Here is an 11,981-nt window from a genome sequence, read left to right on the forward strand (position 1 = left end):
ACATTGACAAGCTTGGTTTTGGTTGTTTGTCATTCATTTGTTTGACCTATGTTTCATTTCAACATGAGATTACAAGTTGGACGACCTCTTGTGATTTTTCAGTTTGCTTTATTGACATTTAGTAACTGCCATTGTAAATAATTTACAAGAAAGTTCAACAAGGTAATCAGAAATACTTTGTATGAAACAAAAGGTACAACATAATTTGACTGAAGCCAGTGAGATTATGCGCATTGAGCGGTGCAGCGACAGGCCAGGTGGGCTTCGGCTTCTTCCCTCAGGTCAATGCTCTTCTCAAAGATGCTGCTTCGACCCTCAGAGCGGTTCAGGTTAGAATCTGAAAAAATGGAGGGAGTAAAGCAATTAGGCACTACTTAAGATAATAAAATATTGTATAATTCAGATTTTGTGTAGACTCACCAGCGGGCAGGCAGTGGTAGCCAACAGTGACAGCGGTGGTCCTCACTGGGATGCAGCCGGGCAAACAGCGCAGCACAGGCTCAACAGAGTAGCATTTGGACTCTTGGCCATGGAGGTTCACCTGCTTCTCCAGCTTCACAGATTCAAGCTTCATGAAACACTCTGAAAAGGGTGACAAAGGAAGGTCGACACTGTAATTATTTACCTACAACAGCAGTCTTTTTAATAGTTTCTTGATATGATTTATTTTGCCATTCTGGATAGAAAATGATATTCTTATAGTGAAGGATGAAGCGAGTATTGTATTACCAGAGGCATCACGGCAGCTCTTTCCAGGCAGCACCCAGGAATGAGCAAAGCTGACTGCGTTCTTGATCAGGCGATTGTTGGGTGTGCGGAACTCCTGTCTGATTTCGCCGTCAGCCCTTCCACAGAGTCCACAAGTCTGTCCTCTCATCCAGTCCACAACTTTAATCTGGAAAAATCTCAAACAGTTCAGTGTTTGCTCCATTAATAGTATGGAGATTAATACATCTAGATCTAAAAGATAGATGTCAGATTTCTTGTATCACCTTCAGTGTGTTCAGATCAAGGAAGACCTCCTGGAGACCGTGACTGGGAGCATGGAGAGCGATGCCCTCACCGCTCTGTCTAATCTGAATTTGGCCTGAAATGAATGCAAATATATAAATATGGGATTTTTTACCTTCAACAAACTGAAACATTTGAACATGACAGTTCAAGTTGAATTAATAGAATAAAAAACCTGCGGGATGCTGATATGGCAGGTTGCTGATGGGGATTTCTAGACCGTTAACCTTGACCTTGATAACATTATCCTTGGGATACAGCTCCACTTCACTGTTGGAAAACAATTGAAATACATGTATTGAAATTAATTTCTAAATTCTTTTTCAGAGACAGTTCCTACAATTTACTGATGAATACTTGTTGTTCTTACAGGTTTCCGAGCTTGACATAGATCTGGTTCAGTTCCTGTGTTTGATCCCTCTTCAGCAAAACAAGGAATTTAAGTTCTGGGGTGCAATCCTGAGCCAAAATCTGGAAGCAAGAGTGGGGCATCGCAATCTTGTTTTTCCTGTTGTTGAATGTGATCAGCGTGTTTTTGACCAAGGCACACTCAGCTGAAGTGGGAGAAAAAGATTAATCAGTAAGTTAACTATTTACTGATCCGCCTGACTATTAAGTAAAACCTGTTCCTTTAAATGTTTTCACCTGCATTAGCCTTGGTGAGCACATAGGAGATCTGGTCGGCCAAGTTGTTCTGGTATGGTTCCAGCTCAGCGGCAGTGTCGCCGATTGGCAGAGAAACAGGGATACCCACGCCAAGTTTGTACATTGTCCTCTGTAATATTGAAATATCAAAATTGTTATGAAGAGTGTATATGCAAACTGTGTGACAAAGTATGATGCAGACATTTTGTGTGTGTAAATAATGGGCAATAAAACCGCACCTTTGGTGTCTTCAGAAAAACATTCAGGGTTGTCTCAGAAGCAGCAGCCACAGACAGTTTGATCTGATTACGAACATTTTTGACCTTTGCCTGGGTTATTCCATATTCCTTTGTGATGCGGGAAATGTAGTCAGAGATCCTAGGAATGCATAAAGATTAAGGTTATTTTCATTTTTTTAAATAAATGTTTGGTAGATAGGTATGCTGGAAAATTAAAATGAAATCATTCCAAAAGAAAGTAATGTAGACACAGATGTCTACATCCAGCATGCCTGATTAAGGTAGTTGCCGAGAGTATCTATGAATTCATTACTTTGTTTTCCAGGTTTTCTAACACAACATAAAATAAAAATGTTTGAAATCGGCATAAGTTTGTTCCATTACTCTTTGGCAAGGCGCTTCATGGTCTTTGGAAGTTTGTCCCAGGTAATCTTCAGGCGGAGTGCAGGTTCTTTACCCACAACACCAGTCTCAGCTGTGATATTAGTCTCGTATTGTTTGCACTCAAGGCCCCAGGCAAACTTAGCCTAAGAGAAATTTCAATTAGAGTTAAAATCTCAATCATCAGACAGATTTCTAACAACTGTTGTTAACATCACCAAATCAAATTTGTTTTACCATAAGTTTGTGGTTGCTCAGTATCACACCATCGGCACAGATTCTCCAGTGGTCATTCTCTTCCAGGTTGGCAAAAATGACCTGCAGCCTGGCATTAGTTTTGTCAATGTAAGCGGCAATCTGGTATCCCTGAACCTTGTGGTCGACTCTCATAGCACGTATGAGAATGGTCACAGCAGGAGTGACAGCATTAGCGAGGTACTTGGCCTTTAAGTGAAAACCAGAGATTGATAATAACGAAAGTTTAGATTTTTTCCCAACAAATACAACAGTCTGTAAATGTCTTGGTCTGATGACTTACCTTATTGTAGATGGTCTCGAAGCTGTGGGCACTGCTTCTGCTGCTTTTGGAACGTTCTGTGGAGAGGGCATGCTGCAAACAAAGAAACCATACATTTAGCCTGCTTAAACATGTTGTAAAAAAAATGGCTGTCTCATCAATCTGATGATTACCTGGTGGATGTGGTTCTTGGTAAAGTTCATTGCATACAGTTGTTGCTGCAATAGAAACAAATAGATTCATTCTTTCACGTACATTTTGGATTCTACTGGGTTTCATTTTATATGTTCATAGGTAAAGCTGACTCACCTTGGACCTGGACCTGGAGCTGGAGCTGGAGCTGGACCTGGAGCTGGAGCTGGACCTGGAGCTGGAGGAGCTTTTGCTGGAAGAGCTGCTGCTGGACGAGAGAGATGAACGTCTGCTTGAAGAACTGCTGGTTGAAGCCACCTTCTTGCTGTTACGGCGAGAAGAGGAGGAGCTGGAGGAGGACTTGGATGATGCAGAGGAAGAGACGCTGGAGCGAGGTCTGTGAGAACGAGAGCTGCTGGAGCTGGAGGAAGCTACTGTTCTGTTCTTCAGACCAGGTTCCAGGATTTTCTTGAGTTTCATCAGGACGTTCTTGTCCTCGAGAGGTTCGTCTTCCTCACTCATGTTAATGACTTTGATGATCTTCTCTGCTGCTTTTTCTCCAACCTGAATCTCAATTTCAATCCTCTCGACCTCTGGTCCGGCAGCTGCAAAGAAATAGATAAATAGATATGTTACTTTTTAGCAACTTATTACAAAATGACTTATAAGTAATGTAATATCGTCTGTTAGAGACCACTTTTGTTTTGTGTAACTAGCCCAAACAATATTGCCACTTAGTAGTATGCTCTGTAGGCCACAGAAGAAAGAATTATACAATTCCCATGGAGCCCCAGCCAATTAATTAGAGTCGGGTGTGAGCAATTTGAAGCTGACCTAAATCGATTGAATGTTTACCATTTTACGTAAACCTCTAGACAATTTAAGTGTGCTAATCATTTTATTTGAGTTTGGCCTATTTAATTTAATTTGGCTTTGATTGTCGTAAAGGCCTATTTCCTTTCTTGAATGTGTTTTGGAACAACCTTGATCTATCTTTGATTAACCGCACGACAAGTCTGACAAGCCAAAGAAGTCACCACAACTGTGAGTAAAACAAAACCAAATCATTTGAAAGCTAGTATGTGGGAAATCTAAAGTGGCTTTTGGAAGGCAAGTAGAAGGAAGCCGCAACATCATCTATTAACTTGCCTGGAGTAACCTCAACCAAGAAAGCATGTTCTCCAATCATGGTGTAGAATGGGCACTTTTTGATGAAGGAAGCATTGCGAGATTCAAACTCAGTGCATGCCTTGAAACCAAAAGTTTGGCTTTCAGCACACATTCTCTTCTCGAACACCTTGGGGAGTCTCAGTTCTCTGGCAACGGTAAGGATTTCAGATGATGCTGACTGTAAAAGAACAACAGAGGTCACAATATTAATTTGGAAAAGGGTAAATGCTTGTGTTGGAAAAGATGGTCAGTGAATCAAACTCACCATGTCACTAGTCAGAGAGGATGCCATCCTTGACATCTTAGAGGAGAAGGTCTCCCTTGACACCTGTCCTTCAACTGCAGCTGGAATCATTGGTGTGATTTTGGCAGCTGCGAGGTCTTCCACATTTCTTGCAATAGCCAAAGTCTCAGCACTGTTGGAGAAAGGAAAAATAATTTAATAAGGACAATTGAATTTCAAACTGGGTGATACATGTTACTTGGTGACAAGTACGTACCGTGCAGATGCAATTTTATTGATGCCATGAACAGGCAGGAGCTGAAGCTTGAAATTGCCCTTAATCATGTCAATTCTTGCTTCTATCTTTGCAGGAACAATTGTGTGAACTCTGGCTCTTGACATCAGAACAGCCTGAATAAAAGCAGTATTCACTCCCATAACTGCATATGTATGCATGGAAACACTGCAAAAGGACAGAATATATCAATTTTAAGGGTGATCTCCCCGAATACATTTATTTTTGATAGTTAAACTGATGAGAAGAACCTTATAAGTTGTCAAGTAAGCTACATCTGTATTACCTGGGGCTAATGGCAGCCCTCATGTTTATGTCAGACTTCAGAAGCTGAGAAACTTGATAGCCGGCAGGCAGAGATGGTGTAACAGTGGCTTGGACTGTGAAAACACATTTTTAGCATTGGTATAAATCATTTTGTCAAATCAGCAACAGTTAAGCTACACAATTGCAACTTACATTCAACAGATGCAGCAGCCACAGCAGCAGTATAGAAACTGAGCTCCATAGGCAGACCAGTGGCGGTGGGAAAGATGCGACGAACCTCAGTAAACAGCAATGGTTTAGCGTAATGCGATACGAAACCAGCCAGCAGAGCATCCAAAGCCTCCCTGCCATAAGTGTGAATTGCTGGTCCACTGGCAAGCTGTAAGCACAACATCTCTTATAAGACATCACATATTTAGTTCATAATACTTGTATTACTTAGCAGTCACTTACAGTACCGTAGAAAATGACGATGGTGTACCTGAATAATCTGGTTAACAATGGCTTTGTCAATGTTGGCAAACGCAATTTCCTGTCCGAAGAATTTCACATACATAGAGGCCAGGGGCTGGCTGGAAGGATGAGCCCTCCACTCAGAAAGCTGTGCGAAGAAGACAAGTAATTGGAACACTGCATTAAACTTCTATAAATGAAAATGTGCTTTGATCACATCATTCTTAAAGATTCAAAATATATTTAGCATCAGAGTGATCCCTTAAACTTACAGCCTTCATAACTTGTTTCATCTTGGTCATCCTGTCAGCATTCTCAGGACCCTCTTGGATTTTCAGAAAGGCCTCCTGCATTCCCTCAGTTCTCACTCCAACCTGAAAAAAGGAAAAACAGCATTTAATGGGTAAGTACTTTTAAAATGATTACTATGTGACAGGTTTATATAGCCATATTAATGAAGCTTGTGCCATTTACTGAAGGTGAATATCTAATGTTAAGATAATGTTAGAATTCTTGGCATTGGTAAGCAGCCTGAGATGTAGACATTAATTCCAATGGCTAGCTAAATGTTGTTTTTGCTATTATAATTTGACACAGCGTGTTGTGCAAAGGTGTATCAGAATGGAGGGCACATGCCAGATATACAATAGCCTTTCAGTGTATTAGCTAGCTATGAAAAACACGATTACCTCAAAAACATCAGCATAAGCTCCTGCCAGGTAGGTGCGAGCTTTGGCCACAATGGCTCTTGGCAAAACAGTTGCAGCATCGTTAACATAGAAGGCGCTGGCAGCAGCACCAACCATCCAGGGGTCTGCAGGGCAAAATACAAGAACCGTCAAAACACACATTTTAATCCAAAGTCTCTGATGATACATGATCCTATTATGCCCTTACCGTGGTAGGTATCAAGATAGAGAGCTCTGCTGAAGCGATAGCTGAGTCTGTCGAATTTGGGACTGAGGATCTTCACAGCAATGTTACAGGCAGCAGCACTGAAAGTAGTACATTAAAACATGATGTGATTATTGGTGCTTACATGTTTAAATTGCAAAAATGAAATAAAATTTGCTAAATTAAATATTTCTTACGTAGAGGACAAGTCAGGAGAGGTGCTCTTGGTCATAGCCTTCATGTAAGAGTAGACAAAGCTAGCGACCTGCAGATTTTTCTCAGTCAAGAGGGCATCAGCAAGAGTAGTCACCAGACCCATGGGCAGCTTGGTCTCAAACAACACAATAGCAGCAACCATACGGAGTTCTGAGTGGAGATGCTTGTCCATGAACAGCTGAACAGCCATATCCTGGATCTAGTTCACAAAGATTGGATGTACATAAAACTGCCTTAAATCCATCCATTCATTTTTTAGTTATGCAAGGAATCGCAAAATGTAGTCTCACCATCTTGGGCTCCCTCTTAGCAATGTTCCTCAGGGCCAGAACAGCCTCAATGTGAACTCTGAGTGGCAGACCAGCATCAGCACTTCCAAAGCCAGGCAGTAACTTCATGATTGGCTTCAGACTGGCAGCATGTCCAGCATTTCCTAGGACTTTGAGAGCGAGAATGAGCCCCTCAATGTTAACCTTGTTAGCAGCAGCCTGGAGAGCACGTTCATGGATGGGCTGTGGAAGGGACAGAAAAACATTCATGTCACATTTCTTGGATGTTATACCTGAATTTAATTTATATAAAACACACTTAAAAAATGATACATACCCTCACAAGCTCAGCGGGGCAGGTTGGGTTCTCTGCACAGTATTTATTAACCAGGGTGCCGTATCCCAGCATGACAATCTCACGCAGAACTGGGTTGTCTTCGATCTTTTGGTTCTTAGCCAGTTCCTGAAAAGTTGGTAACAAGATTTGGATATTGATGATAATGCATCCCAGTTTTTACATCCTTACAAATTAAAAAACAATGTAACGCTGACTTGCCTCTACAAGCTTGATGGCCTCGAGGTCAGCTGTCACCATGTGTATAGATGCCAGCAACGCTTGAGCAGCTTCTACAATAGTCAGCTCGTCAGCCAGGAACTTCTCCTTTATGAACCTCAGAGCAGCAGGAGTAGCAATGGCAGGGACAACATTCAGGATCCAGTGCCTGGGAAAAAAATGTATATTATATAATTGTATTATCTATGGCACATATTTTTCATGGCTCTTGAAAGTCGCAGTTACCTGTGATCAGCTCTATCTTTGAACTGAGTCCAGAGGGCCTCGATACTCTCAAATCTTGCCACACGCAGCAGCTGGATGAGCTCAATATACTTCAGAGGAGCATCTTCGTGGACCTTGGCCATGTTGAAGGTTACCAGGTGGTTCAGAATCTCAACAATCTGTCAGGACAAAAATATTTCTCAGTTTAAAGTTTGTTGCTGCAAGATGAATTCAACAAAAATCTGAGGGATAATTTCATGAAGTACCTGAGCCTCGACATTGGTGATCCTCAGAAGCTGGATGGGTGTCTGGAGAAGCTCTGCGCCAAACTGGTACTGCAGGTATCCACGGTGAAGATATTCAGCTTGAATAGGCTCAAATAGGGTCTTCTCAATCTCCAGGAAGGTCAGGACTTGCCTGCAAATAAACATTAGCACTATCAATCTGCACTCTGACACTTTGTGCTGAGAATAGTGCTGATGACACTGGCATTGCACTCTTTTTTTTAATTTAAACCACATACTTAGACTCCATCTGGGCAGCACCATTCAAGATGTTGATAGGTGAAAACTGGATGAGCTCTGTACCAGTTGCCTCCAAGAGCATAGCACCGGTGTCTGTTGGCTTGATCATGTAGTGGAAAGCAGAAGCTCCCTTCAGGGCCTTTCCTCTCTGCATTGAGAAGACCCAATATTATCACACCAGCAGTGTCAAGGATTATACTGTATTAGACAATATGAAGCGGGGGGGACTTTGCACTTACAGCCTCACACTCAACGCATCTCTCTGTGTAAGTCAAACCGATGTCCTTCATGATTCGCTCCTGGCATTCGTTCAGGTCCTTTGTCTTGGTCAACATGATGCGCTCAGCCTTTGTGTCCTCTCTGATGACATAGTGTGTCTTGCACACACCCTGTGTTCCAGGCTAGTTGAGATAAATCCAAACACACTTTGTCAGTTTAAGTATTGTGGCATTTTGTGACTGAAACTCTATGAAGATGAGTTATTTGTACCTCTTGCAGCTCATAGACATTTTGAGTCTTCTTGATGTTCAGCTGGAAGATGTTGAGGATTCCTCTGATGACATTCAGCACAGTTGTAGAGATGCCAGCCGGAGCAAACACTTTTCCAACAACACCGTTAGTATACTCAAACTTGATGGGTGTTGAGAGCTGAGCATTCAGGGCTGAAGTCAGCTTGGTAGCTGGGAGGAAATCATCTTTGGGCCAGATGCCACTGTACTCAAAGATTTCTGGGTTTACAAGCTATAAGGAAGAATGGCACTTTGAGTGAATTGAACACTTGATTGTTCATTATTCTAGTTCACTTAATATTAATCATAAATAAATTAAAACTTTTAAATTGTCTTTACCTTCAGCATGAAGGTGTCAGCAGCCTCTGCACGGATCATAACTTTGCTACGGACTTTCACTCCAGCTCGTGCCAGACCATCTTCAGGCAGGCCGCCCATAACAACGGCCTCATATTTGTAGACATAGGTCTTTCCAGAGGCAAACTCTGGAGCTGCAATAATAGACAGTAAAACCAACAAGTGAATACATTTCCATTTCAATAAAATTTTGAACTGAGAAACGTTTTATATCTATACACCAGAATTATATTTTTAACATAACAGAATGACAACTTACCAAAGTTCACCTGGTGACACGCTACAAAATAGAAATAAAAAGATACGTGAGGAAAAAATTAAAGGTTATCCTTTATATGGCATCTTTTTTGCCAGACTGTATTTAACTGGAAATAATAATAATAATAACTTTATTCATTTAGCACCTTTAAAAACAGACTTTACAAAGTGACAGAAAGACGGTTAGTAACACTGAAGAACTCAATGTCTATTTTTCTGCTCTATCATTGGTTGTATATCAACAGCATTACACTGTCAGCAAGTGCAGAAGTAGTTTTCTTAAATATTTAAGTTATTTATATCCTAATAAAACATAATAACAGTAGATAATTGCTACCATGTACAAATGTTCTTCTGCTATTATCTCATTCAACAAACAGCAACATTTTCAGAACCTTAATTCAATTTTAGGTTAAGTTGAATTCATTTTTAAATGCATAAAGACATACTCACCGGTAAGGCCCACAGCAAGAGCTAGCAAAAGCACCCTCATGGCTGATGAATGTGAAGAACTACAAGAAGAGGTGTTCTTATATACCCAGTTTTTGCTGCTCAAAATGTATCATTAACTAAGTATCCACCTTCATTGTCACTGATGTTACCTTGCCCTGACCATGCAGATTAGACAAACACGAATGAAACATGTCAGACAAGTTGTCTTAACCTGACTGCCTGACACAAACAGCTCAATGTCCAAAATCCATAGATTTTTTTCTCTCATGGCATAACCCATTTTCAAAAAATGAAATGAAATGCTATTTTAACCTTTATGACAGTGTAACACATTTATATACATTCATCCATAACTATTTAACTAATAATACATATCAAAAAATGGAATTCATGTATATATGTATGTGTATTTTATTATTCGATAATTGGCCAAAATTAAGCAGTTACAGTTTTTAAGGATCCAATGACTAAATATCACCTTATTATGATAAATACAACTGTGAAATAAAATATTATAAAAATGCAATCATAGAATGGTTTCTGTTGCATAAACATGTTACCATTCCAATATTTCATTAAAATGTCAGTGTGTTATGACCTGCAATTTTATCACAGTGCTTTCAGCTGGATCCAGGAATTGTTGACTCTCCAAACAACAATCCAACATCAGTTTACTTAACTCTCACTTACACTGTGTTTCAAAATAATCTAATGGAAAATATAATTGTATCAAAATCAAATCAAGTCTATCAACTCAAGTCAATCAAAAATGTTAGCTGAAGATACATTTAGAGAAAATAAAAGTGCGATGGTGATGAATTTTTTCTATTTATTTTTTAGTACTTTTTATTCCTGTGTTAAAGAATGAAGTGAACACATTTTCAAACAATACTCTTGGTAAAGTTACATGCAATGGCTGACATATGCAATGGTTAAAGGGATGAACAATTTACCTGTTTACATTATGTTTAACATTACTACTACATGCTACAATCCAAACATAATAATCCAACAGGACTCGCTTATTGAGGCAAAAAGTGCCTATTATGTCCTATTTGATGTTGTCTCAAGCCTAGTTAGAAGATTTTCTTCTTTTTTTTTTTCCCACAACAGCTTGTTTAAAATGTGCATATTTAATAGATATAAGGCAGATAAAAGAGGAAGAAATGTAACACAATTAGATATAAGGAACATTCATGTTCTGTGAGAACGTACTCAAGACAAAGACAACTGTTCAAGTGTGAATTATTCCCCGGTGTGTAAAGGCCTTAGCTCTTAGAAAGCAAATAAGCCATTTTCCAAAATGTTGAGCTATTCCTTTAAGTAATATGAAATCTATCTTTGAATACATGTTGACTCCTTTTAGTCTGACTAAATAGGAGTATGACCTTTGCTGGAGGTTGAGATTTATTTTTGTGACTTAAACAAAACAAAGAGGAACTTATTTGCTTGAAAACATTTTTTGTAGAAATAAATGAGATATGTCAGCGCCCCTGGTGGACACATTATGTAAAGGCAAACTCACGCTTGGACGCTCAGTAATTGTGAATTCTGAGTTTATGCCTCCTGTTATTGCTTGCCTGTACTTACCCTGTCTCTCTGTGCCTCGAGGATCATCCTCTCCGGTTCCCCAGCCCGCCTGTCTCGCCTGCTCCTTTCCAACCTGCCCTGCCTTGCTCGGCTCAGTCATCCACCATCGCCCTCTTACCCTCGGTCTCCGCTGCTCCATCTCAACCTCCTCACCCATTTTCCCTGCAATAAACATCTCACTTTATTTTACTCCCCTTGTCTTTGTCTGCGATTGCGTCCAAGCCTACAGAATGTCAAAGGCTTCTTGCCATTTTATTTGTATTTATTTGTAATGCCATGGTGGGGGGGTTGTATGCAACTCAGATGGCAGTAGGAGCTGGCTCAAATTGTGGCAGTGGCAGCTAGCACAGGCACTTCCTGTTGCAGGCTCAGCTGCAGTTACCACTGTTTGTGGCAGCTGCCACAACTTCCCTTGCTAGTTGCCACTGTTTGGGAGAGGTGCAGTGGGAGTTGCCAGTTTTTAGCCTTTATTATTCGTTATTTGGCAATATGTGACAATGCATTAAGGTCCTTAAGTCCTTATGATTGTTGGTAGTTGTAATTGGTTTAATAAAAAAATGCCGAATTGTCACAGTATTGGTACTCGTTTTAATTAAACTAAGCTAATATAGGCTAACATCAGTTTGCAGTTGTTGCCATGGCAACGATACACACTTTCAGTCAGCGGACTGGAGGAATGCAATTTGTAAATATGGATAAGATGCATTATACTGTTTAGAATGACGACAACCCATATAACCTATTGGGCCTTTCTCAATACATTCTTGTTGGTACTTGTGTTCTCGTGGACTTGTGGAATG

General features: G+C 40.3%; 1 protein-coding gene across 1 annotated transcript; it reads right to left on the reverse strand.

Annotated features, from left to right (window-relative positions):
• Nucleotides 1-224: 224 nt before the first annotated feature.
• On the reverse strand, nucleotides 225-9,631 carry LOC137870313 (vitellogenin-2-like). The gene is made up of 34 exons (XM_068707422.1): nucleotides 9,592-9,631; nucleotides 9,140-9,160; nucleotides 8,863-9,014; nucleotides 8,504-8,755; nucleotides 8,254-8,415; nucleotides 8,014-8,162; nucleotides 7,757-7,907; nucleotides 7,512-7,669; nucleotides 7,269-7,434; nucleotides 7,050-7,175; nucleotides 6,734-6,955; nucleotides 6,425-6,642; nucleotides 6,231-6,328; nucleotides 6,023-6,147; nucleotides 5,606-5,707; nucleotides 5,362-5,481; nucleotides 5,073-5,259; nucleotides 4,900-4,993; nucleotides 4,596-4,781; nucleotides 4,361-4,511; nucleotides 4,075-4,273; nucleotides 3,103-3,530; nucleotides 2,967-3,011; nucleotides 2,815-2,886; nucleotides 2,514-2,720; nucleotides 2,280-2,422; nucleotides 1,896-2,034; nucleotides 1,657-1,786; nucleotides 1,382-1,565; nucleotides 1,187-1,281; nucleotides 993-1,087; nucleotides 730-895; nucleotides 421-582; nucleotides 225-337 (listed from the first exon to the last, which is right to left on the reverse strand). The coding sequence occupies exons 1-34, from the start codon at nucleotides 9,629-9,631 to the stop codon at nucleotides 225-227; spliced, it is 5,058 nt and encodes a 1,685-aa protein (XP_068563523.1).
• Between the last annotated feature and the right edge of the window lie 2,350 nt (nucleotides 9,632-11,981).

Source organism: Cebidichthys violaceus, unplaced genomic scaffold (genome assembly GCF_023349555.1).
Source record: "Cebidichthys violaceus isolate CVI_PGR_0920_01 unplaced genomic scaffold, fCebVio1.0.p SCAF_13, whole genome shotgun sequence".
In the NCBI taxonomy this organism is placed as follows: Eukaryota; Metazoa; Chordata; class Actinopteri; order Perciformes; family Stichaeidae; genus Cebidichthys; species Cebidichthys violaceus.

Excerpts from the sequence above, each read along its gene's own strand:
- LOC137870313 (XM_068707422.1), bottom strand. The coding sequence starts at position 9,631 with ATGAGGGTGCTTTTGCTAGCTCTTGCTGTGGGCCTTACCG. Across the intron at positions 1,566-1,656 it reads GCTCACCAAGGCTAATGCAG|CTGAGTGTGCCTTGGTCAAA; the intron begins GTGAAAACATTT and ends CTCCCACTTCAG. Across the intron at positions 896-992 it reads TTGATCTGAACACACTGAAG|ATTAAAGTTGTGGACTGGAT; the intron begins GTGATACAAGAA and ends AGATTTTTCCAG.